General features: G+C 34.4%; 1 protein-coding gene across 6 annotated transcripts in view; it reads right to left on the reverse strand.

Annotated features, from left to right (window-relative positions):
• The window catches only part of GRIK2 (glutamate ionotropic receptor kainate type subunit 2), a 640,311-nt gene that overhangs the window by 307,754 nt on the left and 307,504 nt on the right, over positions 1-25,053 (reverse strand). For all 6 annotated transcript variants that reach the window (XM_059942024.1, XM_059942025.1, XM_059942026.1 and 3 more), the window contains exons 5-6: positions 23,544-23,597; positions 20,487-20,660 (exon numbers count right to left, since the gene is read on the reverse strand). In XM_059942024.1, the coding sequence (XP_059798007.1) occupies positions 20,487-20,660; positions 23,544-23,597 (228 nt within the window). The remainder of the gene's footprint in view (positions 1-20,486; positions 20,661-23,543; positions 23,598-25,053) is intronic.

Here is a 25,053-nt window from a genome sequence, read left to right on the forward strand (position 1 = left end):
TTATTGAAGAATATATATCAACCTGTTAATGGAACTATCTTTGAAGATTTGTACTATCCAATTTATATATTAATTTCTTAAAATAATAATCTTTATCAGAAAAAAATTAAGATATATTTTAAAGATACAATTGCAAAGTAAGAAATGTTGGATTATGCTTATTTCAGTTTATTTTTCAATAATAGAATTCTTCAAATAAACTCCATTGTCTTTTACTTTTTTATTGATATAAATTGACTTTTAAACATTCTGTATCTCAAGTTGGGTTCTGTGTTGTAGGATCTACAATAAACTCTATTAAAGAATTTAGTAGTGTTAAATACAGAATAAAAGATTCTATCTACAAAGGGATATTACACAATTGTTAGTTCTATTTGGGGACATGTTTATTTATTCATTAATTTATTTTGTCTGTTTTGTCTACTTATTGCAGTATCCCCAGTGTGTAGAAGAATAATAGAAAAACATATATTCTATTTGTCCAGGGGGTGTATGAATGAAACTTCAATTAACCAACAAGGGAAGGGATAACATCTGATTTGCTTTCCTTGTGTATTGGCAGTTCCCAGGACAGGACAATGCCTGACACATAATCAATACTCACTATAACTTATTATTGAATTTTAAGAAACATAACTGCACAATGATAACTAATTTAAAAATAACTGTAATAAATTATCTAGGAATACTGCAATCTTTGTGAATTTTGGGGAATCAAAGACTTTGTTGATCAAAGACTAAATTATGACCTACTAATTAAGATAAAGTAAGTTGAGCACCTTTCAGGGCTTGCTGAGTAGGAGAGCCTATTTATCTTTCTTTGTGCTGTGGAGTTTTAATTTCAGAGGGACGATACTATCACAATTCTTTAAATTTATTTAATGCATTTGTAAGTCATATGGCTATTCTCAATTAACTCATTATTAAATCTATGTGCCTTCTAATCTGATTGTACTATTTTCCATGCTTACTTACAAGTTTCCCTCCCTATTTTGTTGAACACTGCTGGGCATTCCTCATTAAAATATAATAATCCTCTTACAATTTTGAATTAGTTTGTTAACAGTATTATGTGTCAAATGAAAACATGTTTATTTATTTGCAAACACATATAAGCCTACACTGTCCTATAATCAGGACATATGTTTTAGATTTATTTGTTAATTTAACTGTTGTTTTTAATCTAAGACCATGATGGAGCTACACAGTCCTTGGTCTCTCACCTGATAACACTTATAGCTCATGGTTGGTTAGGATGAGCATTATAAACTAAGGAAACCAAGAGAGAAAATCTACATCCCTTTGACAATAACTCCACTAAAAGGCTCAATATCTGTGTGTGTAATGGCCGTGGAGATCCCCTGCTCAAATCTTCCTTCAAGACAAACTGCTACAGGGAATGTAGCTGATTAACAGCCCTCAGCTTCTGCGCCTTTGTATGTACCACTGTGTTCACTAAAACATATTTCTGCTGGGCTGCTCACAGCCAAAGGCTGAGCTTGGCATGCTTCATAGAACCATGCTTTTCCTGCATGATGCAAAGTTCCTCCAGAGGGAAGCTCTGGCTAAAGAAATCCCCTTCAGCACAGCTAAGAGTTTGTGCCTTGCAGTCTGAAGTTCTTCCTATCCAATCCTAACTTCCCTCTCTCCTTTCAAGTTTCAGACCTGCATCTCGGTCTGAAGACTCTCTAAATATTTTAACTTCCTCCCTCTTTATCCTTTACTGGCATATCTACCAATAAATCTCTTGTACATCTAACCATATCTTGGCATTTGCGTCACAGAGGACCAAAACAGATACAATATTTGATAAATTTTAATTATAAAATTAAAAACTAATGTTCTATGTAGTATAGGTACATGTTTGCAAATATACAACAATATAAGAAAATAAAATTTTTGAATGATAAATATGCTAACAGACAAGTGTTGGGATGGTATTATATTTTTAGAGGGTGGGGACACCTACATTAATGTTATCATATTCTGGTTAATAGTCTCTAATATATTCAAAAATGATTTATTATTTTTTTAACTATCATATGCATAGAAGATATTTGGTAGAACAAAAACAAGAAAATTCAGCTTTTACTAAAGAAGATCTGAAACAACATATGACAACTTTCTCTGCGTGGTGTCTTCATGGTGTTCATCTTTGAACTAAAAACAAAAATCAAAGCCTGAAGCGCATTCACTGATCGTAGCTGAGTCATTTATGGGGCACTACAGAGTTACTAAAGATCACGGAAAGATATTCTGTCCAGCTGTGTTCCTGTGGGTATATTTTGATGAAGGCAAAATATTGAATACAACACCAGCAAGAAGATTAGAATTCTGCATGTCTCCTTATATATTTCCTAACCCTGTTGATTTCCTATTTATTACTGTACTTCTTAAAGAATTTAGTTTAAATAGCTCATTAAAGAAACAGAAACAATGCAGTTTAAAGAACTGTATATTCAATATTTAATATTTAAAGAGCATCAAAGTAGATGGTAAAACTAATTGATATGCAAAATATTTTTACTACATTTAACCTTGTCATTTGTTGGCAATCATAAATGATTGCTGTCTTACATTGGTAGCATATGAAAACAGTCAATTCTTACATTAACTGTTACTAGTTCTGTTTTATAAAGATCTTTCTATAAAATCTAAAGATTTTTCTATTCCCTCTAAGGTAACACTGTTCTATTATAAAAAGAGATGGACATTAAAAGAAAATTTCCCAGTAACTAGTGACCAGTTAAGTCCATTACCCATTTGCAAAGACGAGTACATATGTATTTCATCTAATGACCAACTCTCTAACCTTGCCATACTTGAATGGTATTAGTAGCATGATTTGACACAACTGACCATTGTCATTCTCAAAATGTTTCCTTCTCCAGGCTTCCACAAAATCAGGTTCTTCTCTGTTTTCCCTCTACCTTACTGCACACCTCTCTTCAATCACCTTTGCTGGCTCCTTACTTTTCAGGTCAGTCCTTGGCACTCTTCTTCTCTCTGCCCACATTATGTTCCTAGATGATCTTATCCAGTCCCTTGGCTTCATATATTATTTATGTCCTGCTGACTCACAAATCGGTACTACAATCCTGACCTTTCACCTAAGTTTTAACTTCATAAAACATCTGCCATTCCAAAATCATTTATTCCTCCAAGTAATTCTTTCCTTCATTTAACAAATATTGATTGAGTGCCTATTATGTGTCTGACACTGTTAAGGTACAACAAATACAATATTGAACAAAAAAAATATCACTTGAATATCTAATAAATAATTCATACAGTGCATCAAAGGGTATTCTGATTTTTTCGCCCCCAAATCAGCTTTTTAACTCTTCTTCTCCATTTTCAGTATATGGCCCCATTTCCATCAACTTCCTCAGACTTTCAAAACCTAGAAGTCCTCTGCCTCAGTCTGGGTTCCCACAGACACAGACTCTGAGACAAGGATTCAGCAGAAAATGCTTATTTGGGGGTTGTAGAGACCACCAGTAAGAAAGGGAAGAAGTGATGTAGGGAAGGGAAAGCAACTAATAAGTGGTAAGTAAGCCAGCTACCATACGTGTAAATGGAGCTCGATCTCACAGGTACATTTTGAGAAATTATATAAAGGATACATCTCAGAATTATCTCGCTCCAAGACTGAGAGAGCTGGGCTATTTATACATTCATTCTCACTGGTTAAGGGCTTCTTTGGGCTATAGGGGAGGGGAGTAACCACCCAGTACTTCTAGCCTGCTAGACATATGAGCAGAGCTTCCTTCTGGAAAAAGTCCTTAGACACAGAGAAGCAGGTACTGGCAGCTACAAGTCTTCTGGGTACCCTGAACCATAAAGTCGGAGGGATATCGGTAAGATACTGACAGCAGGTGCTGCTTCCTCCTTACCTTACTCACTTCCCTTAGTTTACCGATCAATGAGTCCTGTTCACATCACTCCAAATTATATCTCAAATTCCATCACTTTTAGCTCCATGGCTAAAACCTGAGTCCAAGTCATCAGCATTTTTCATCATCATTACTAAAACAGCTGTCTAACTCATCCCACTTGAATGACACACAGAAGCCACAGGCATCTTCTCAGTGCCTGAATCACATTATAGCCTTCCCCTCACTGAAGTCCTCCAGGGCTTCCACTGCAATTAGATCAAAATCCAAATTCCCATGCCCTTCAATGACCTAAATGCTATGTGTCATGACCACTTCTCCAATCTTCTATAATTTCCCCTCTTTCTCTAAATCATCCATCACACTGATAGGTCACCTTTCTTTCCCTCAGATACAACTTGGCTGTTTCCATCTCAAGGAGTTTGCACTTGTTTTTCCTTCTGCCTAGGATGTGCTTCTCAGAAATCTTTGCATGGCTCCCTGTTTCTCATTATTTAGGCCTATCCCACACATCATCTCCTTCCAACACCCTAGCTAAAGAGCCCTCCCCACCCCTCATCATTCTCTGTCCCCTTCCCCTAACTTGTTCTATTTATTCTCCTCTTTGCCAAATAGAAGGTAAACTCCACCTTTATCTAGTTTATCACTCTATCCCTATGCCAATAACAGTGCCTCACACACAGCAGATTTTAAATAAATATTAGTTCAACTTTAAGAAAACATCATGCAAACATATACCGTATGATCTTATTTCTAATAAAATATGTGCAAGTGTGTATAAAAATTAAGAAATAAGTACAGGGATGACCTGTTTTCCAAAGCAAGCAAAGCTAATATTTAGCCAGTTAATTAAGATGCTTGATTAAATATATACTTAAATATATATTTTAAAATTCATTTTAATGTAAAACATCTAACTGTAAATTTATCCCTAATATACTGATGTAGAGCTGACACCCTTTTCATCAGTCTCTTGATTGGAATCCCTCTTCTGTTTTGCATAAGCCCCAAATATGATGGATTATCCATGATTTCCAGTTTTGGTTTCTTTTAATTGAAAGTGCCCTTGTATTTTATTATTTGAGGTAATATTTAATTGAATTATGTCATTAATAAGTAGAACAAGCATAAACTGGTTTTGGAAGAAACACTAATGACCTTTTTTAAGAATAATACCCAATTATGGGAGCAAAATACAGAAGCATGATAAGGTAGCCTACTAGTGGTGAGTTTGCAGGCTGCTATGGACATCAGTTTATTTTAGCCAATAGATAGAGAGCTTTGGTTACTCTCATGAATCAGTTAAGGGAAGGTAAGTTAAGAGAGCTTCCCATCCCTAAAATGTTGGTTGCCATTCTCTTTGCTTGGTGTGTTAATGAACAGGATATTTTACTTTTCATTCATATATATTTTTTAAGTTTACAAATTTTTTACAGTATGCATAATCTATTCAATAAAATTTAAATAATATTAAATATCCAAAATATTCATGATGCTTTTAAAAGTGAACAAATGAGTAAAGTCTGTATTTACCTTATTGTGATTTTGATTGTTTCAAATTTACTTAAAATTTACTTAAATTTTAGTCTAGCAGGCTCTCAAATCTGGAAAACTGGGCATGATTTTTGTCAGTTAAATTCATGTGCACCTGCCTTAGGGGCTAGAGAAGTTCATATTTTAGAGGTATTTCACAGTCTTTAATTTATCACTTATTCATTTCCCTTTTCCCTTTGATAAAGTAAAGGACTTGGAGAGAGGAATAAATATTTAAAAGCTGAGAATAGAGTCTGAAAAGTTGATTTTTAAAGGCAACATTTAACAGGAGTAATATTTGCCTTGAAAGCCAGGACCAGAATTCAAATTAACATCTCTTCTCCCAAGGCACATTCCCAAGAGCCGAGACACCTTGGCTGTAGAGCCTCAGGCTGTTCTGGCAGGACTACTGAGAAACAAAGGCACTAAAAGATGCAGTAATTCTTTATTGATATTCAATATGACTTAAATTTTCTCACTTCCAGGGTTGCTTAGTTGAGGTGGCCAAACAAGTTGGCTAGATCCTTTTCTTAGGGTTGCAAACATATACCCATAGAACTAGGATGTTTCCCCCTATTTCTGAAAAAGAAACAGGCATTACTGAGATGAGAAACAGTATAGCAGCTTACAACTTTTTGCCAGGTCCTTCTTTCATCATCTTAAATTCTACGTGTCTGTAAGCAATGCCATCCCCTTTCCAAGCCACCACCTCCTCCTCCAGACAGCCCCATTTTTATTAAAAGCACTACTGTCCTCCCAGTCACCTACGTTAGAAAGCTGAAAAGCCTCTCTTGTCTCCTTATTCTTCTTTCCGGCCTCGAAAAGGCTTTCCTATTCAATCATTCCTTTGAGACCTCTCTGCTCTACTTTTCAGTCATTATTACTGCCGATTTGAATTACAGCTTCTCACCCAGCACTGCAGTAAGTCTAATGCACCTGCACAGCGCCACCAGATGAGCCTTTGGGGGAACAAGGTGGAGCAGGAAGAGCACGGGCTATCAAGTTAGAAAGGCCTGGACTTAAAGCTCAGACTCGGGCTTCCCTGGTGGCGCAGTGGTTGAGAATCTGCCTGCCAATGCAGGGGACACGGGTTTGAGCCCTGGTCTGGGAAGATCCCACATGCCGCGGAGCAACTAGGCCCGTGAGCCACAACTACTGAGCCTGCGTGTCTGGAGCCTGTGCTCCGCAACAAGAGAGGCCGCGATAGTGAGAGGCCCGTGCACCGCGATTAAGAGTGGCCCCCGCTTGCCACAACTAGAGAAAGCCCTCGCACAGAAATGAAGACCCAACACAGCCAAAAATAAATAAATAAATTAAAAAAAAAAAAAAAAAGCTCAGCCTCCATCTGAGCTGAATGTCCTTGGACAACACACTAAACATATTTGAACCTCAGTTCCATCATCTGTAAAGTGAGAAATAATGCTCATCTTGCATAAGTTTGGTAAGAAATTAGAGACAGTGTGAGGCAAGCACATCTTTATATAATTACCACAAACCGCATAATGTTTAGCAAAGAATGGACACACGGTAAATGGTAAATAGTACTTTTATTGCACAGCCCTATTCTAAAACATTTAGTGGCTTCCCATTCTCTTCCTCCAACATGACTTTCCTGCTCTCATCTAGTCTTATCAAAATGCTATTTGTGTTCAACTTCACATTCAAGATCCAGTTCAAGCACTACCTCCCCCAAAGCCCCCTTCCCAATCCCACCAAACTTCCCAAACACACCACTGTTACAAATTCTTAACAACAAAGTAGCAGGTGCGTCCAGTACTTGGTCATGATGGAAAAATAATACTAATTAAAATAATAATAATTATTATTATTTTTATTATTAATCTAGCTCCAAGTTGAAAGATAGAAACATCAAATTCTCTTGGTGTAGGTTTTCTGGTTCTGAGTAGATCCATTGTGTGACCTTTTTTTTTTTTTTTTTTTTTTTTTTTTAAATAGAATGCCGGTTTCTTTTTTTTTTTTTTTTTTTTTTTAATAGCTACTTTATTATTTATTTATTTATTTTTGTTTGTGTTTGGGTCTTCGGTTCGTGCGAGGGCTTTCTCTAGTTGCGGCAAGCGGGGGCCACTCTTCATCGCGGTGCGGGGACCGCTCTTCATTGCGGTGCGCGGGCCTTTTCACTATCGCGGCCCCTCTCGTTGCGGGGCACAGGCTCCAGACTCGCAGGCTCAGTAGTTGTGGCTCACGGGTCCAGCTGCTCCGTGGCATGTGGGATCTTCCCAGACCAGGGCTCGAACCCGTGTCCCCTGCATTAGCAGGCAGATTCTCAACCACTGCGCCACCAGGGAAGCCCCATTGTGTGACCTTTTTAAAAAATGTATTTAAGCAGATGAAAGCCCACTCTGCACCTCTCTGTGGTAGCCATAGCAACTGTGCATTTGGTTTTACAGAGACCACTCTCTTCTCCATTCCTTAATATTACCAGGGGCTTGAAAGTTGCTGGGAAGGAAGTAAGTACATATGCAAAAGAGTCAAGGAAACTCCTAAGAGAAAAACAATCAAGACCCCAAACCAGAACACCTCTGAGGGACGGAGGCTGTCCAAGTGCCATCAAATGCGAGGAAACACTCCTAGCTGAGAGGCCCCAGTCTAGACAAGGCCTGGGAGCACTGGGGAGGGCTGGGTCTGCAAACAGCCTGTGACCACTGACAGGGGCTGTCAACTCAGTCACGCTGGCAATACGGGCAGGCTCCCAGGTGCATGCTTATTGTGTAAACTAAAGAGTTAAATAACTGAAAAGCTGAAAGCTGAAATAGTGGGAATCTAGGCCAAGTTGAACTTGAGCCCTTGTTCCAGTGGTGAGTGATTAGACAGGATGTGGAGAGACAATTGGCAAAAATGGCCCCTAACACCAGAGGCAATAGAGGCATGAGTGGATGGAGATGACCATTTGCCAGCCATGCTTTCAGCAGAAATACCAGGACCCTAAGTATGACAGCAGCTCCAGAACTGTGGTACTACTTTCTGTAGTGCTTCAAACTGGGTAGCAGCCATGGAATTCTCCAGCTTCAACAGGGCACATCTGAGTGGAGCATCCTACAGTGGGGCCTGTGGCTCCATCACTTGGCCTCATTAACCTGATCAAATCTCTGAGTTTCTTGCATTTATCACAGGATGGTGGATTTTTTACAATGTCCAGTGAGGGAACTACAAAGAAAGGGAACTGTTTTTCCTGTTAACTTGGGCACGTAACCATTCTCAAGCTGTGATTTTATGTGAAGTTGTAATTACATCCTTAACAAAAGGTGGATAAACTCTCATCCAAACACACTATTTTCTAAATATATTCCTTATTATAGGTCAGCATTTTTTTTTTTATTATTTAAGGCTATGTTTTACTTTCCTTACTTAACTGATAAGTCTTCAGGTGCAGACATCATGTAATATATAATATGTATATATATATTTTCATCATCCACATTATATATTAACACAAATTGCATATAGTAGGTGTGCAAGAACTATTTGGAGAATGTATTAATGAGTAACAATATACAGGAATTTTTCATGAAGGATTGATTTCCTTCATTGAAATAACATTTCAACATCTGTTCTGTTTAACAACTTACTTTTCCCTTCTGGTTCAATTTGGTCACAGGGTATTCTGAAGATTAATGAATAAAATATTTATGAATTCTTTTAGAAAGGCAAATGAAAGATCAACATAATATTTCCTCTCTGCATAATAAAGCAAGAGAATTCCTAATATCCCTTAGGCAAATTCACCCTAAAACTCATCATTTCATTTTGTCTGAAATATTCTTTTGATTTATTAATGTTGATTTAAAGAGTATTGGCCAAGCATATCTTGGAAATTAGTGCATCAGAGTAGATCCTAGACTGTTTCTTAGGCTTTTATATCACAAAACTGTATAGGCTACACTTTTTTAAAAAAATTGTCTTTCTAATGTAAACACAATTACTTAGGTACCAGTGTGATGAGATGAACATCAACAATTTGGTAGTAAAACTAGTGATGATTCGTGTCATTCATTCACTTAATCTCATCCAGAGCATCAAAGTAAGCAGCTACCTACTCTTACATTTCTTTTAAAAGTATTTACATAGCTGCATCCTAATTCAATTGTTACACTTGTACAAACAGGAAATCAAATGACTCTTTGAGAATGATGAACTTTTACCCTGAACAGAAATAGCACTTACATTAAAGTGCAGAAATGGTATTTACCTTCAAGTAAATAAATACGATTTTTGGAGGATTTACTATGTGCCAGACACTGTCTTTGAGCAGTATAAAAGTTATGTATTTCATCTTCATAGTGACTCTGTGATGTAGGCATTACTATTTCCTTTAAATAGATGAGGTAATTGAGGCTCAAAGATGCTAAATAATTAGAAGTTTATAAAAGAAGTAATAAGCAGACCTTGGTTTCAATAGACAGATGATTCTGATTCCAAAATTCTTGTTCTAAGATGGAAATAGAATAGATTTTATAGTCTTCTGTAAGTGGCATAAAAAAAAAAAACTCAAGTAAAAATCCATCCTATAATTCTGTGCGCAACAAGCCATCTTCTTAACCTAAAGAAGAAGTGACCTAACATTGAGAAAAAATAAATGGCACATACAATTTCACAAACTTCTAACTAGATGGAGAGGGAAGGGTAAGCTGGGACAAAGTGAGAGAGTGGCATGGACATATATACACTACCAAATATAAAATAGAAAGCTAGTGGGAAGCAGCCACATAGCACAGGGAGATCAGCTCGGTGCTTTGTGACCACCTAGAGGGGTGGGATAGGGAGGGTGGGAGGGAGGGAGATGCAAGAGGGAAGAGATATGGGAACATATGTATATGTATAACTGATTCACTCTGTTATAAAGCAGAAACTAACACACCATTGTAAAGCAATTATATACTCCAATAAAGATGTTAAGAAAAAAAAGTCTGTTAAATAGGGATACATCATTCTAATAGAACATTTCAAATTATTGAGATTGGGCTCATTTTTAAAGAAGACTATTAGATTCTAGTACTAAGTAGATTCTGTGTGAATGCTTTTCAAGGTTTCTATATCAATTAACCATCCAACACACACACACACACACACACACACACACACACACACATACACACTACATATCTATTACAGTGTTACTGCATATAAGAGATGACAAAAGATGCTGAAATAATATGTTTGGATTAATTAAGCTATAAGCCCTGTATCAAAATTTGTTTTACATTTATAAGGCACTGAGATTTTAAGAGGAGGCAATAATATAGCTTATAATTACAAAAAGCCAGGTAGGTTTACAATATTCTTATATGTTAATTCATTATCCCTTTCGATCCGTAGGACAACACACTAAAATTTATTATTTCTATTTGACAAGTGAGGCTCAAAGAGGTTAATTAAATAACCTGCTTAAAGAAACAGCATTAGAAAGGATTGGAAATGGGATTCAGATGCTGGCTTGTATTCCCTATTTATTGGTTTAATCTGGGAAGGAAATAAAAGGGTTTGGTAGACCAACTACTCACCACCTCACCCAAAATTGGTGTAAAACTCTATATATTAAAGTCGAAGAAGAAGCAATACATGTAACATTTTTTGCTGGTTTTGAATTAATCATGCTTAACTTTTACCTTTGGATGCTTAAGGATTCTTTTATATACTTCTGACTATAGTCCAGGGATCTTCCTTTATATATAATCTGCCTATTCTATGTATCTGCATCTATAAAATGAGGATTACAACTGCCCCCATGATGTTGTTACAAGGCAATAATAGCTCTAAGATATAGTAAGCATTAAATACATTTCACAATTAGGTTATTTTGTAATAGAGATTGTCAATACAAATGGTAACGTGCAATAGGAACTAGATTCAGAGTTTATATATAGAGTCATTGCTTGGATCAAACTTCCTAGGACTCCTATACATCCTAGGGTCCTTAATATACACACTTAATATATGTGTACGCTCCTATTTCTAAGAACAGGGTCAGGTAATACTTTGCATCAAATAAGTGAGAGAATTTCTGCATTGGTAAGATACAGAGGAAAGTAATTTAAAAACAAAAAGAGTGAACATCTACTGTGGTATATATTTACATGGAAAAAATCAGTTATAATTGTTGTTTATTATATATAATATAAATTTTATTATATACCAAGTTCTTGATTTACTTGCAATATTTTCCAGCTTTCTCAATTTTTAAATAAAATTCTTCTGAAATTTAGCATGACAAAAGAAAGTTGCAATTTGTTTGTTATAAATCACAGCAGTGAAGAGGGAAAATTTGTTAAAATTTGGCAGAAGTATTGAGTCCAAAATTAATAAAATCTATAGTTAAATGTGTTATGTGTTTAGAAATAAATATTTTTATAGTTATGTTTAATAATAAAAATCTGTCAAAATCTTATACATATTTAGTACCTGAGGTCATATATTATAAATGCTAATTATACTATTAGTATTGTAGCCAGTACCACTGTCTTTCTAGTAAATAGCCTACTACTCACAACAGCAGCTAAAGTAATAGGAATTTATATAGATCATAAATATATGTTTTATATTATTTCTTTTTATATAAAATATATAAACATAGTACTTAAATGAAAATTTACATTACTATTTATTATTTTTTTAATTTATTTTATTTAAGGACTTAGTAAGGCCAAGATATCTTTTATCTGGTATTATATTTCAACATTTGTTGGAAATAAATTCCAAAATTATGGAAATAAAAAATAAAATGCCTAAGATAAGTTCCTAAACTTATGAATAAAAATGGAATAATACAGGAAAACATAGTTTTGATAGTAATTATGACTAGTCTACTTCCTCTCATTCTGCATCCTATTCCCAATTACAGAATGCAGCTTAGCTCTGAGTATTTTACTCTGAAAGCAAAATAGCCAGAAAACATGTTTTGTACATTTTGTAAATAGATCCACTCTTTCTTTCTATTTTAGAAATAGATCCAATGAAGAGAAAGTACTATTGTTTATAGCAAATGTTAACCTTCTTTCACCAGAACTTTTCTGTTGTTTATTAGGAATATATATCTGAGTAATAATATTTTTTTCTTGTTATTTATAGGCCTCAATGTCATCTCTTACTTTCTGTTTTTAAATAATTCCAACCAATAATAATTCCAGCAATTTCATGCTGACTTTATTCTGAATTCCTATATGGTAAATATTGCACACTTATAATAATCTATTAATTGATATGTAAAAATTTTATCCCAGCTTTATCTCCCACTGTTTTCCAATCCATTCCTCTAATCCAGGACATTGAACATTATGTCAAAGTTGCTGTTAGCGCCATTCTAACCTGAGTGCCAGCTCCAGTAAAAGAATCCATTGTTTATTTTCTTAATCACCTTGTATTCCCTTTGTATTGGGCACTGTATTTGCTTTCCCAAGTTTGATGACTTTTTACCTCTACTGCCTGCTTGACATTTTGCTTTTTCAAGGTTACATTCATCGCTTACTCTTACCAATTCTATCTTGATGCTCAGTACAGATGTGGAGTCCTAAATCTCAGAACGTTGCTAATTCCTAGACTCTGCAATGTTGAACTTTGCTTTCTTGTCAGCGCATTGGCATCACCTTCTCTAGGTGTCCTTGTCATTGACTGTCACTTGAGGGGCCCTCCTTCCTAAATAACACAAATTTTCATCTACCTAGACTTCCTCATACCATCTTGGATTGGTTACATACATATGTAAGTATGTAGCTATTAAATATATAAGAAGCTGAGGAAAATTGTGAGCAGAAATGTATTAATTCTTTACAGGTTTGTATTACATGATCTGAGATCAATGCTTTAAAGATAAATTTTGATTTTCAGGGTAGAAGGGGTAAAAAAAGTCTTTTGATTCAACCTTACTTTTTCGAAATGAAAAGTTTTAAAATTGACCTAACAAAATAACACGATTATGAAGGAAATGTTTCAATGCAATTGCCATCTTTCATGTAAGAAACAGCAACTTAAAATGGAAATTCCATCTTTTTATCAGCTTTAGATAAATGCTGATTGCTTAATCTGCCAATGACCAAAGGCATTTAGATGGAATGCTCCAAGTTAATGAAACGATGGAGGTTGCTAGGTCATCTCAATTATTTATATTCAGATTCAACTTGCAGCTTAGTACATCAAGGGAGATTAATAGGTATGTAAAGTGAAGAAATACAGTGCCATCCTGTTATTCATGCCACATACTCCATGTCCTTTTACTATTCATTAAATCAATCATATACAAATGTAATGAATGTTGTGCTTATGACTTCATTATATACCCTGAAACATCTTATGCAAATATTTCTGCCATATTTGATTATAATACAGACCCCAAAATATTTCTTCTGTGGTAAAGATAAGAATAAAAGTAGCAATTATGTGAATAAATTTTGTGAAATGTTATACATTTTCAGCAGAATACTAAGAAGTTATGTGAAGCCCCTGGTAAATACATATTTGTCCTTGCTGTCACAAAATAGCACGGAAAACAAGGAATTTTAACAAGAATTTGAAGGAAGACTTAGGAACTAGAACAATCAAAGAAACACCAAATTAAAATGAAATCAAAAATTAAAGTTTGAATATGATTTTTGTACTGACAAAGATGTGAGATGTGAACAGTAAGACATTCACTGTCTTCTTGATTTTGTCAATTCCCTAACTTCTGTGAGGAAACAGAGGTACTGACTTCATTACCAAACCCTGAGTGCCTGGTATAAAATTCAGAGTAACGTGTACAACATACTCATGAGTAAAATTGATCAAAGAAAGGATAATTCATTATTTTGTTACTTTTTATACTTCTAATGTTTTAGTGGCATATGAAATAAAACCACCTTCTTCAAAATGCCTTTATTGATTAAAAAATGGCAAGTTAGCTTGACCCATTGTCTGGCAAAGTCTTATTTTTATTCTCATTTCAACTGAATCAAATAAAATGGCTCCAGCTAATTAAGACAGGCAGACAGCAGCTAAGGCAAACTTGTAGTTCTAGCAGCAAATGACAGCCTTGCCTGGTCATACTTTATTTCTCTATGGTTCTATTTTCATTGACTTTTCTAAAGGTAGATCTTTGTACAATAGCAGAGTGGTCACTTGTGCCCCTTTAGTACATGAGCTAACTCCCTGCTGGGAATGTATATACTAGATGTTATCTTTTAATTTAAGTTAATCAAATGAGGAAAGAAATTATAAAGTTTATGGGCCATGGTCTGTTGTTATAAATAAATAATTGTTAGGAGGACCCTGGAACTTAAACACTTAAAGACTTACCTCCCTTATAAACATTATCCCTTCTTTCGTAAAAGAGAATGGGAACTACTCCTCTAACTCACTAAACTTTCACTATTTAATCAAAAGCATTTCTAAGTTTTTGTCTTTTAAGGTATTTTTCTAACAAAGAATTGAGACTAGCCTAATTGTATTTTCTAAGTGATTAGGTATCTTGATAATAAAATACAAGTAGGTAAATAAAAAAAGCTCCCCAGAATATATTTGGGAAAATGAGAAGGCCTAGTGATTAGAACACAGATGCAGCATGATTAAAATAAATTAACACACACATTTATTCAATCAGGCAGTCACTCCATCATGATGAGCCCCTACTTTGTTTGCATCAGGCACTGAACTAGGTCCAGGGCCTTCAAGAATGACAAAACCTGGTTCTTGCCTCAAAAGAGCTTACAATCTGTTGAGAAAGGGGTGTGAAGACAAACAAAAGTCCCAGAGTTAAATTTTAACATGGAGTTATATATAAAGTGCATAAATAAAAGGTGCACACGTGTAAAATGTCTGGAGGACTCAGCAAATTCATGGGAAAGGTACATAAGTCCTGAAAATCATAGCACGAGTAGGAATATGCCAGACATTCAAACAGGGGTAAGTGGTTCAGACAATGGGAACATCCTGCGCTGAAATGAGGAGGTGCATCAGCACTGCTGACTCAGCCAGGGTGAGATGGTGAGATGCGTGGCTTGAAAGAGCAGGGAGCAGGCAAATATGAGGCTGGAGAAGTAACAGGAGCCAGATCATGGAAGGCCTTGCAGGCTTGACAAATGAGCTAAAATTTCACCTAGCCAATGACAAGGCATCATCAGTATGTTTTGGTAAGCTCATGGTAGGAAAAAGGTTAAGTGTAGGAGAGATGTTAGGAGTGGGAATTCAGTGAGGAGACTGTTGCAACAGCCAGGGGAGAGACCATGGGATCCTTAACCAAGGCATAGCTCTGGGGGTGGAAAGAAGAATGTAGTTAAGCAAGATATTGATACAGTAGATTTGACAGTGTTTGATGATTGTTGGATGGATATGAAGAGAGGAGAAAGGAAATGGAGAGAGCAGTAAGTCTCGAAGAGTTTAAATTTCCAAAAACGGTAATCTCCATAAAGTAATTCGGATGAAAGAGCCAACCAACAGTCATTATTGATTTGTGTTGCAAATTTACATTGTCAAGGAATATATGTGGTATTATATAACAACATAAGAAAAAATGGCATTTGTAAAATACCAAATGGATTACAGGTCCATTAGCATTAAGATGCATGACATAATGGGAGCATTGGGAAGGAGTTCCAGGATATAGCTGAACTTAAAATTTACCTTGAGGTGTTTCTACTTGACTTCATTCTCTTGAATTGAGATTGTTGCAAACTCAATAAGTCAATAATAAATGTAACCATTGTCAAACGCTGATGGATTCAAAAAAGTGAATTCCCACCCTATAGTTAACGGTGCCTGGGGAAAGTAGATGTCTGGTCAGAGGATGGGGAGAAATCCCTTCTGATCACGTGGTAAAGGACAGTGATAATGTTCACTGAAGGGGGCTTCCCCACTCCCAGGGGCATGGAAATACGTGAATAATTAATAAAGAATGCACAGTAGGGAAAGGGTTTTATAATAAGGGCTCATGTCTAGGGAGGCATTTAGAGCACTACCTGGATGGCAGTGTGTAGGCATGGGGGAAAGTGGGAGAAAGGTGATACGAGTTAAAAACAAAACCCTTACGTGTGAAGGAAGAGGGTCAGACTTCCTTTCTTCCTTCCTTCTTAGTGAGATCAGGTTTGGATGTATTGTGTGACTTGGTTCCCTGGTTGGGTTTATACCAAATGAAGATAAGAATTTTACTGAGCTACTAGCATTAATATCTTTAATATGATGTTCCCAGACCATAGAAGAAGGAACTACAACTATGGCAGAAATGGTCTTGTATTCAGTAGTCATTTAGCAGATAAACACTTAGCCTAGGTGCTAACTCAACCAGGAAAATCCTTATGAATCCAATTCATTGTTTCTTTTTATAGCTTAAACATAAAGAAATAATGTGAAAATCTAAGCACTGTGATCTTACATAGTGACAAATGACTATGATACTGATAATAGGTCTTGCTCCAAGTACTAGGAACTTTGCTGATAATCCCACTTCTTAATGGGACCATAGGGAGAAAAAAGAACAAGGGATATATAAACACTGAGATCTCATGAATTGACTAAAGGGAATGTTGCCAACTCTACAATGCCAGGCTATAATTCTTTTCTTTTCTAACTAGAATCCTCTTAACTTCCTTACTCCATTCATGGCAGAAATAGCTTATTAGTTTCTTTTCCTAAACATTTAATAACTGGGAAAATGCTTACAATATAATCTTAAGTGGAAAAGAAAAAGAATACTCATACAAGGCATAAATATACCAACATTTTAAAACAGATCTCATACTGGTTTTATTTTATAATAATCATGCACTATTTTATAATTAATCATTAATTTATATAATAAAACATATATAATCTTTTATATCATTATATAATGTTATCTAATGAAATATTTTTAAAGATATTATCAGTTTTCCTTTGGAAAATTGTAAAAAAGTCATCAATCTGCATCCATTTTAAAAGAAATCTTTATTTGAATGGCAAACTTTATGTCTACTTCTAAAATATTTTGTGTTCCATGCTCTATTTATAAATATAATAAAATAAATAGTTGGCACACATTTTTAGATAAGAACTACTCAAAAAGTGCTCATACAAGGAAATTTATCTTCATTTTAAAAATGAAGTCATTCATTTTAAAAATGTTCTCATGTAAGTCTTCTGGTGGTTTTTATATTTTGCAGTAACTCAAATAAAGATATATAAATAAAGAGGCAATTATCCCTTATACTCTTTTTTTTTTTCTTATTTAAGATCTATTTGAAAAGTATTTCATGACTATAACAAAGAGAAGAGTGTTGGCATTAAAAATTCTTCTGAAGATTTCAAAATCTATGGTCTATACACAATGCCCAGAATTTTCAATAAATAGGCTAATCATTTTCTCATCAGTGCATTTTTGTTCTATCACTTACCCACTCCCACTAAATCACTTGTCAGTTCAGAAGAAGGGCAGGATTGAGGACTGGACTCAAGGCTAGAAAGAAAAAACCTAAACCTGCATTCATCCTAACACCCTGTCTTTTTTTTTTTTTTTTCTTTTTAGTGTGCATATACCTTCTATTGAGAAGAATATGTTTAGGAAAGCCAAGAAGAGAGTCCAAACACTTGGTTGACTTTGAGGTCCTCATCTTGTCTAGTGGCCTGTGTGCTCCATAATTGTAAATACTGGGACTGGGAGTAATTATGTGGCTAATGGGGGAAGGTAAAAATAACGACTAAGAGTTCAAATTTGGATAACAGAAAGACTCAGGTTCAATTTAAAATTCTGACATTTACTGTGTGACATCGGAATGTTAGTTAACCACTTGAGGTCTTATATTTCTATCTGTAAAATGGGAATAATAATGGTACCAACTCAGGGAGTTGTTTTGAGGATTAAATGGAATGATGCATGCAAAGCATTTAGCATTAGTGTAGGCACATAGCTGGGTTTTTTTTGTTGTTATTTTAGAAAATGAATTTTATTTATTTATAAAAATTATAAATTTTAATAAATTGCAGATTATTCTTTCCTAGTATACAGAAATATAACTGATTTTTGTCTTTTTTGATCCATTTTATGAAGGTTAATTCTTTCCAAGAGCCCCTACCTTCCTAGATATGAAATTAATATATCTTCCTTTGTATTTATCTCTTTCAATAGTCAACTTACTAGAAGTTTCAAGGGATGACATGTAGAGTCATACAGGAATCATACAGAAATACACAGAGTACCCAAGTAAGGCTGGATAATTTTTGTGATTCTGATATATAAAAGGGCACACTAATCCTTTGACGTATCAGTGGAAGTCTTAGAGTATGAAAATATTAAGATTGCCATGATACCTATTGATTTACTTTTCCGAAAACCATTCAGTAATGGTTCTGAATAACAAATAACAATATCCATCTTGAAATTAAGGAAGGGTAAAGAGAGTTAGAAAGCATATATGGAAAAAATATATACATGATTAAAATAACAATTTAAAAGGAAGTATATATATGTTTTAATTTTTTAAAATAACATTGTCTATTAGGTTCCAAAAGTTTGATTCACCATCTTCAAACTGGGAATGAAATATAATATTTGTAATTTATTCTTGGTTGTATTTTATTTTTAATCTGGATGTACTTCAGGGAAAAAAAAATCTTCATTTTTAAGTTATTTATGTATTTTCCTCCCAATAAAGTTTCTCAAATATATCTTAAGGTAAAACTAAAATACTAGAACTAGTCCACCATCTCTTTTTATGCACAGGAGTAAAATTCCCCTCATACTATTTCCTTAAAACAATAATGTGGATATAAGATATTTTCAAATTCTAGTAGGTTATTTTTCTCACTAAAAGAAAATAAATGTCTTTTTTGTTTTTTCCTTTCCATTAGAAGGTTGGTGCCTAGAGGGTAACTATGATTTCTTCACAGTCTCTATGAAGACACTCAATTTGTATTAGTAAATCTTCTTTTAAGGGAAGAAAAACACAAAAATTTCCTTTATTTTGCTACAACATTAAAAACATACTTTGAAGCCCCATTGAAGCAATTAATGGAAATATTACAATCATAATAGAAAAAGCTTTTCCACACATCAGGATAGAGGATGTGTCTGCTTATAAAGTTTCCATTTAGAATGACACTTTTTAATGACCTAGGAAATGTAAATATTGCCAAAGTGCTGAGCTATTTACTAAATTGTAGCAGTAACTTTGTCTATAGAAAATAGATTGAATGAGAATGTATCAGACATTTATAATTTGTTAAACAGTACAGTATAAACTTACCTGGTCCTATAAGGTGGCCAGTAGCTGCATTTGGCTACTGAGAACTTGAAATGTGACTAGTCTGAACAAATACGTGAAGTGTCAAATGCACACCAACTTTCAAAGACTTAACAGAAAAAATGAATGTAATATATTTCAGTCATAATTTTTATAGTGATTGTTTAAATAATGGCATTTTTGATACAATGGGTTAAATAAAATAAATTAATAATATTGAAATTTACCTTTTGGTGTATGTTTTTTAACATAGCTATTAGAAAATGTTAAATTATGTATGTACATTGCATTAGATTTTCATTGGCAGAACTGGTATAAACAACTAAAGTTACATAAAATGTACCCTTCTTTTACAGTTTAAGCATTAGTCTAGTTTCTAGGTTTAAAACCAAGACTTGAAAATAACAAGTGTGATTATTGGTGAATTCTGAACCTTAAAGAGTAAACTCAAGGGAAATTTTAGTGTGATATAAGTCATTTATATGACATCAGATATCAGAAGCCAACATGATGAAGAGTAATCATATACTGGTAGTTAAGATCCAAAGGATAACTTTCAGGTTAATGTGTTCTTTCCAATCTTTAATTTATCCTATATATAGCACTAATTAATTGTAGAGAAATCCCCTACATTGTAGTATTCTGACAATAGTTGTAATGCTTTTTGAGATACTTGGATAAAAGTTAAATTTGCCACATAAAATTGATTTAGAAAATTGTTAATAGAATTATTGGCAATAGTACTTCTGATATCATGCCTTTAACATTAACAACTAAACCGAAGTTTGGATCCAGAGGACTCAATAATTTATGCAATATTACTTAGAAACACACAAACTGATCTTTAAGTGGGTATTCATACCGTCATAAATCCATCCAGCAAACCTGAATCGGGTTTCGGAGGTGCCTGCAACCGTTCCATAGACCACTTTTCAATGATGGAGGAGACTTGTGTATTTTCTGTGTTTAATATTCTGAACCCTGTCATGTTAACGCCACTGTATCGGTAGGGCTCTACATCAAGAGCGAAGAGGTCCTAAAAGACAAATTTCTTTGTGTTAGTATCAAGATAGAATATTCATAGGCAAGTATAATTGAAATAATCAGGTATTCCTGCTTGCCTTAGGTTACTTAACACCACTGTGTCTCAAGTGATGTTTAAACATCACAAATCACCAAGATTCAAATACACTATCCTCACGTTTTGCCAATGCAAATATATATACACTCTACATAAACAAGTACATATATATATTATTCCAGCTCCACCAGTGGAACAACAGGCTTTTCTACAACCTACCTTTAAGGTTTGCATAAGCTTTCTTCTCTATGTTAGGGATAGCTTGCCCTAAAATTTTATGCATTACTCTTTTATATTTAACTGATTATAGGTGTTTTCCCATGTCTTGCTTCCTTGACTGGCTATTGTCATGTTTGTGTTATTTTGCTTTGTCTTTTTTCTTTTTATTTTAAGAAACAGACCATGAAATATAGCTTCTAACTAATGAAAATTATATCAAAGCTGAGGAAAAAAGTTAACAAAACTGGGCTTATTGGTTACAAGAACTCTTGTAGTTCTTTTGTCTTATACCCTATCTAGCAACTCCCCCATAAGGAACACTTCAGATTTTGGTTGCCCTTTCTACTCTATATACAGTGAGTGCTCTGGATTTGCCCAGGAGATAAGAGGCCAAAGCTGTCGGGGCAGTCGGATGTCACTATGAGAACATGCAGCCTGTGGGACTTTTGCCCCCATTGAGTTGGCATTAGCTATTCCTTAGATCTTACAGACAACATTGAGAACTAATGAGAGCCAGGGCAAGATCAATGCCATTGGTCCTGGGCACAGCTTGCTCATACAGCTGTACAGACTAGATTATAGAAGCAAAATTCAGTGAAGAGAAGCTGACGTTGGCCTGAGCTCTATTCTGTGCTGTGAAAAATATAAGGAATTTTTAGGTTTTTAGTTTTCAACATTTGCAATCTAGGCAAGGAGATTATCTCTTTCTCTCTCTCTCTCTCTCTCTGGCTATATATATATTTACATACACACACACATATATATATATATATATATATAAAATGTTGTGCAATATATGCTAAGGGGCAAAAGAGTGCAAGTGATAAGTGCAAAGAGTCAGAAGCAAGACAAATGATTTTCAATTTTTATGGTAAAGAACAACTTCACAGAGCAGATGGGATCTGAGCTGCCATTAAAGAATGGCCATGCTTTTGATAGGCAAAAGACAAAAGGAGACCAAAATGTCAGTAGAGACACAAAAATTAGAAAATATAAAGTCTACTCAGGAGACTGACCTAAATCAGTTTGGCTATAAGAGAATTCATGAGGGAGAACAGCAGCAAAAGAAAATAGGAAAGTTAGGTTAGAATCAAACTGAAAAGGACCTTCAGTTATAGGCTAGATGAGTCCTACATATACTAAACTAGTTTTTTTTTTTCCATTTTTTTCCTTATTAAGAGATGCTTTCGATTTCCCTAAAATCTTATGATTATGGTAGAACTGAGTTTCAACAGCACTGAAATATAATTTGCTGACGAGTGAAGGTTTCTACTCACTCTCCACCAGCCCATCACTAAGTTTCTCACAGGCTGCAAAAAAGTTGCCTGGTGGGAAGTGATACAGATATACAGCAGAGTTAGCCTTAGTATTTACCAGTAAAATACAACCTACTGTGTGAAGCACCTTCATTGAAGAAGAGTTGTTTTTACAAGAAGCTATTGTGATCAATTTAGATTTAAAATTTAGTAATTTAGACCAATTACTAAATTTTAGTAATTTAATCTGGTAACTTCAAGACTCCTAAAAGCAAGGAGATCAATTGGAAAACTTTTGAGTTAACAAAGAGAGAGCATTGGTTAGACTGGTCATTGTAGGAAAGGAGAAGATGCATACTACAGACACTATGGAGAAAAAATCAGTACCATTTTGTTGGGGATACAGGAGTTAGAGACAGTGGAAGTTTTGAAGGAGGAGTCAGAAGATGAGTCACTTCAGAGGACAATACATTAAGGTTTAAATAACTTGAAATTATCTTAACGCCACAACGATTAGAAACGTTCTGCAACGCAGTGATATACAATTCAGGAATATTACAGATAGACATTTAGATCTCATTTGAACAAAGGTCATAATTGAAGCTCTAAGCACATACCAGTTCTGAAGAAAATAACTGAAGAGGAAAAAAGAAAATAAGATACATGCCCAAACTTGGAGATACTCTCATATTGGGGGGATGGGCAGGAAATAGTGACAGAGACAGATAGCTGTTTCACAGTGGAAGGAAAACTAGGATAATATATTGGTAAAGAAACAGAGCTAAGGGTAAGTAGGTTTGATAAAAAAAAAAAAAAGAATGTCAGATTTCCATGCATATTGAGAAAAAACTGTTGTGGGTATGTAAAGAGAAAAGATAAAGGTAACATTCAATTTGCTAATTGCAAATTAAATCATATTTACTTAAAAAAATCCAACTTAACATATGCAAAAACAGAATAGAAAATTTAATCTACTAAAGGAGCAGCTTCAATAAACCTGATTTCGGTTAAGTCAATGGAGCTAACAACATAAGAATTTGTGCTTTTCTAAAACATTGATTTCTCAGCAAACTAATTTTAAAATCCATTATGTTCTGAAAGTCCTCTAAGCAATATAAAAATAAGACATTATTTTGAATTAATATCTGAAATGATATTATTTCAAAATCATCAGGTTCCCACCAAGAATCATTAGTTCTCTATGATGATAATTCCTCTTGGGTTTTATCAAAATAAAATAAATCATAACTTTAAAAGTTCCAGTATTATATTACTCCTCCCCACTCAAAAACCCATTTTTCATCCTGAAATTCATTATAAGAAAATTTAGAGCATTATCTTTATGTTTTAATAAATTACTTACCAGTGTGGTAAAGATATAATGATAGTATTCTGTCATCATTCCCATAGCTAATGCCTAAGAAGTAAAAAATAAAAATATTAAAATATTAATATTGAAGGTACACATTAGATGAAATACATTATGTCAATAAGACAAGTGAGATGAAAATAGCAGGATGTAATGAAGAATCAGCCTATAAGATTCAGGTTACATTAAAATTGGGTCAAACTGAATCTTTTTTCCATAGTTAAAGAAGATTAGTGGTTACGAAGGAATTTCTGAACCAGTTCTCTTGATAGAAAAGCTATTAATTGAATGTTTGCAATTGTAAGGCTTATGCTTTACATCTTAAAAGAGGCATTAAATTTGAAATAAAACCTCAAATTAGCACATCTTAGTTCTTTATATTTGTAATGTCTTCACTACAAATACTATAATAAGGAACACCATTTTATTTTGTTGAAAAGTATTACTCAACTAGGAAAACAGTGCTCCAAAGTACAATACCAACAGGAATTATTTTTAGCATTTTAGAGACGTTTTCTTAGTATTAATGAAGCAAATGTAAATCATCACTGTACAGATAAAGGAAAGTTTATTTTTTATTAATGAACAATTGAAATTTACTATGTTTTATTTCACACTTCTACAGTCCTCATCAATTTTAGACTATCAGTCTTAAAACAAGGACTTTTGGATTAGAACTTCCAGTCATAAGAAGTGTCAATTTCCTCTCTGAAAATACAGAATCCTTTAGAAATAACTGTTTATCAGTGAACAGTAGCTGGTGATGATAATTGAAAAATGATGCATTTTTGAGCTGAATGAAGAGCTCTTAGTAGGAAACAAGTATTCTCAGGTGCATCTAATATTCTTCCACAAACTACTAACTACTCAAATTGGTTTACTAAGTAGCTGCCCCAGCTACATCCTTTGTATTCCATACCCATAGGTAGGTATTAACCAATTAGCTACAATAAGATTTGTATTTCCACAGCATTAGCTGTTCAGTAAGAAAAGATAGATGTTTGTGAAAAAGTTTGGGATATATAAAATGTATTTTTTTAAAAGGGAGAAACATTTATTAATGAAAGGTAGCATCAAAGAACTGAGCAGAGGAAAGGAACTTAGGAACTGTGATATTGTAATTTATAATAAGAAATATGTATTTGGTCTTCATCCCATTTCTGGCACAAAACTCCAGAAACTCTTAGAATTTCCCAAAGAATAAAAGCAATGGGAACATCTTTGTTATAATATTTGGTTTCTTTTCTTCACTTCCTGAAATTGCTTCAGAGCCATAAAGGTGAAATGGGTGTCTTGTTATTCTTAGCAAACCCCTTTCAACCACAACTGAGTTTATGTCAAATGAGATGACTTTGGAAAATCCCCTAAGATGGGAGGGTGGGTGCTGGTTGCCAGGGGAAAGCAATCTCATGATTGGAAGGTTGAAACTTTCAGTTCTACCCCGCGACCTCCTGGGAAGGAAGAGGGGCTGGAGACTGAGTTCAATCGTCATGGCCAATGATTT

This window comes from Balaenoptera ricei, chromosome 12 (genome assembly GCF_028023285.1).
Source record: "Balaenoptera ricei isolate mBalRic1 chromosome 12, mBalRic1.hap2, whole genome shotgun sequence".
NCBI classification, from domain to species: domain Eukaryota; kingdom Metazoa; phylum Chordata; class Mammalia; order Artiodactyla; family Balaenopteridae; genus Balaenoptera; species Balaenoptera ricei.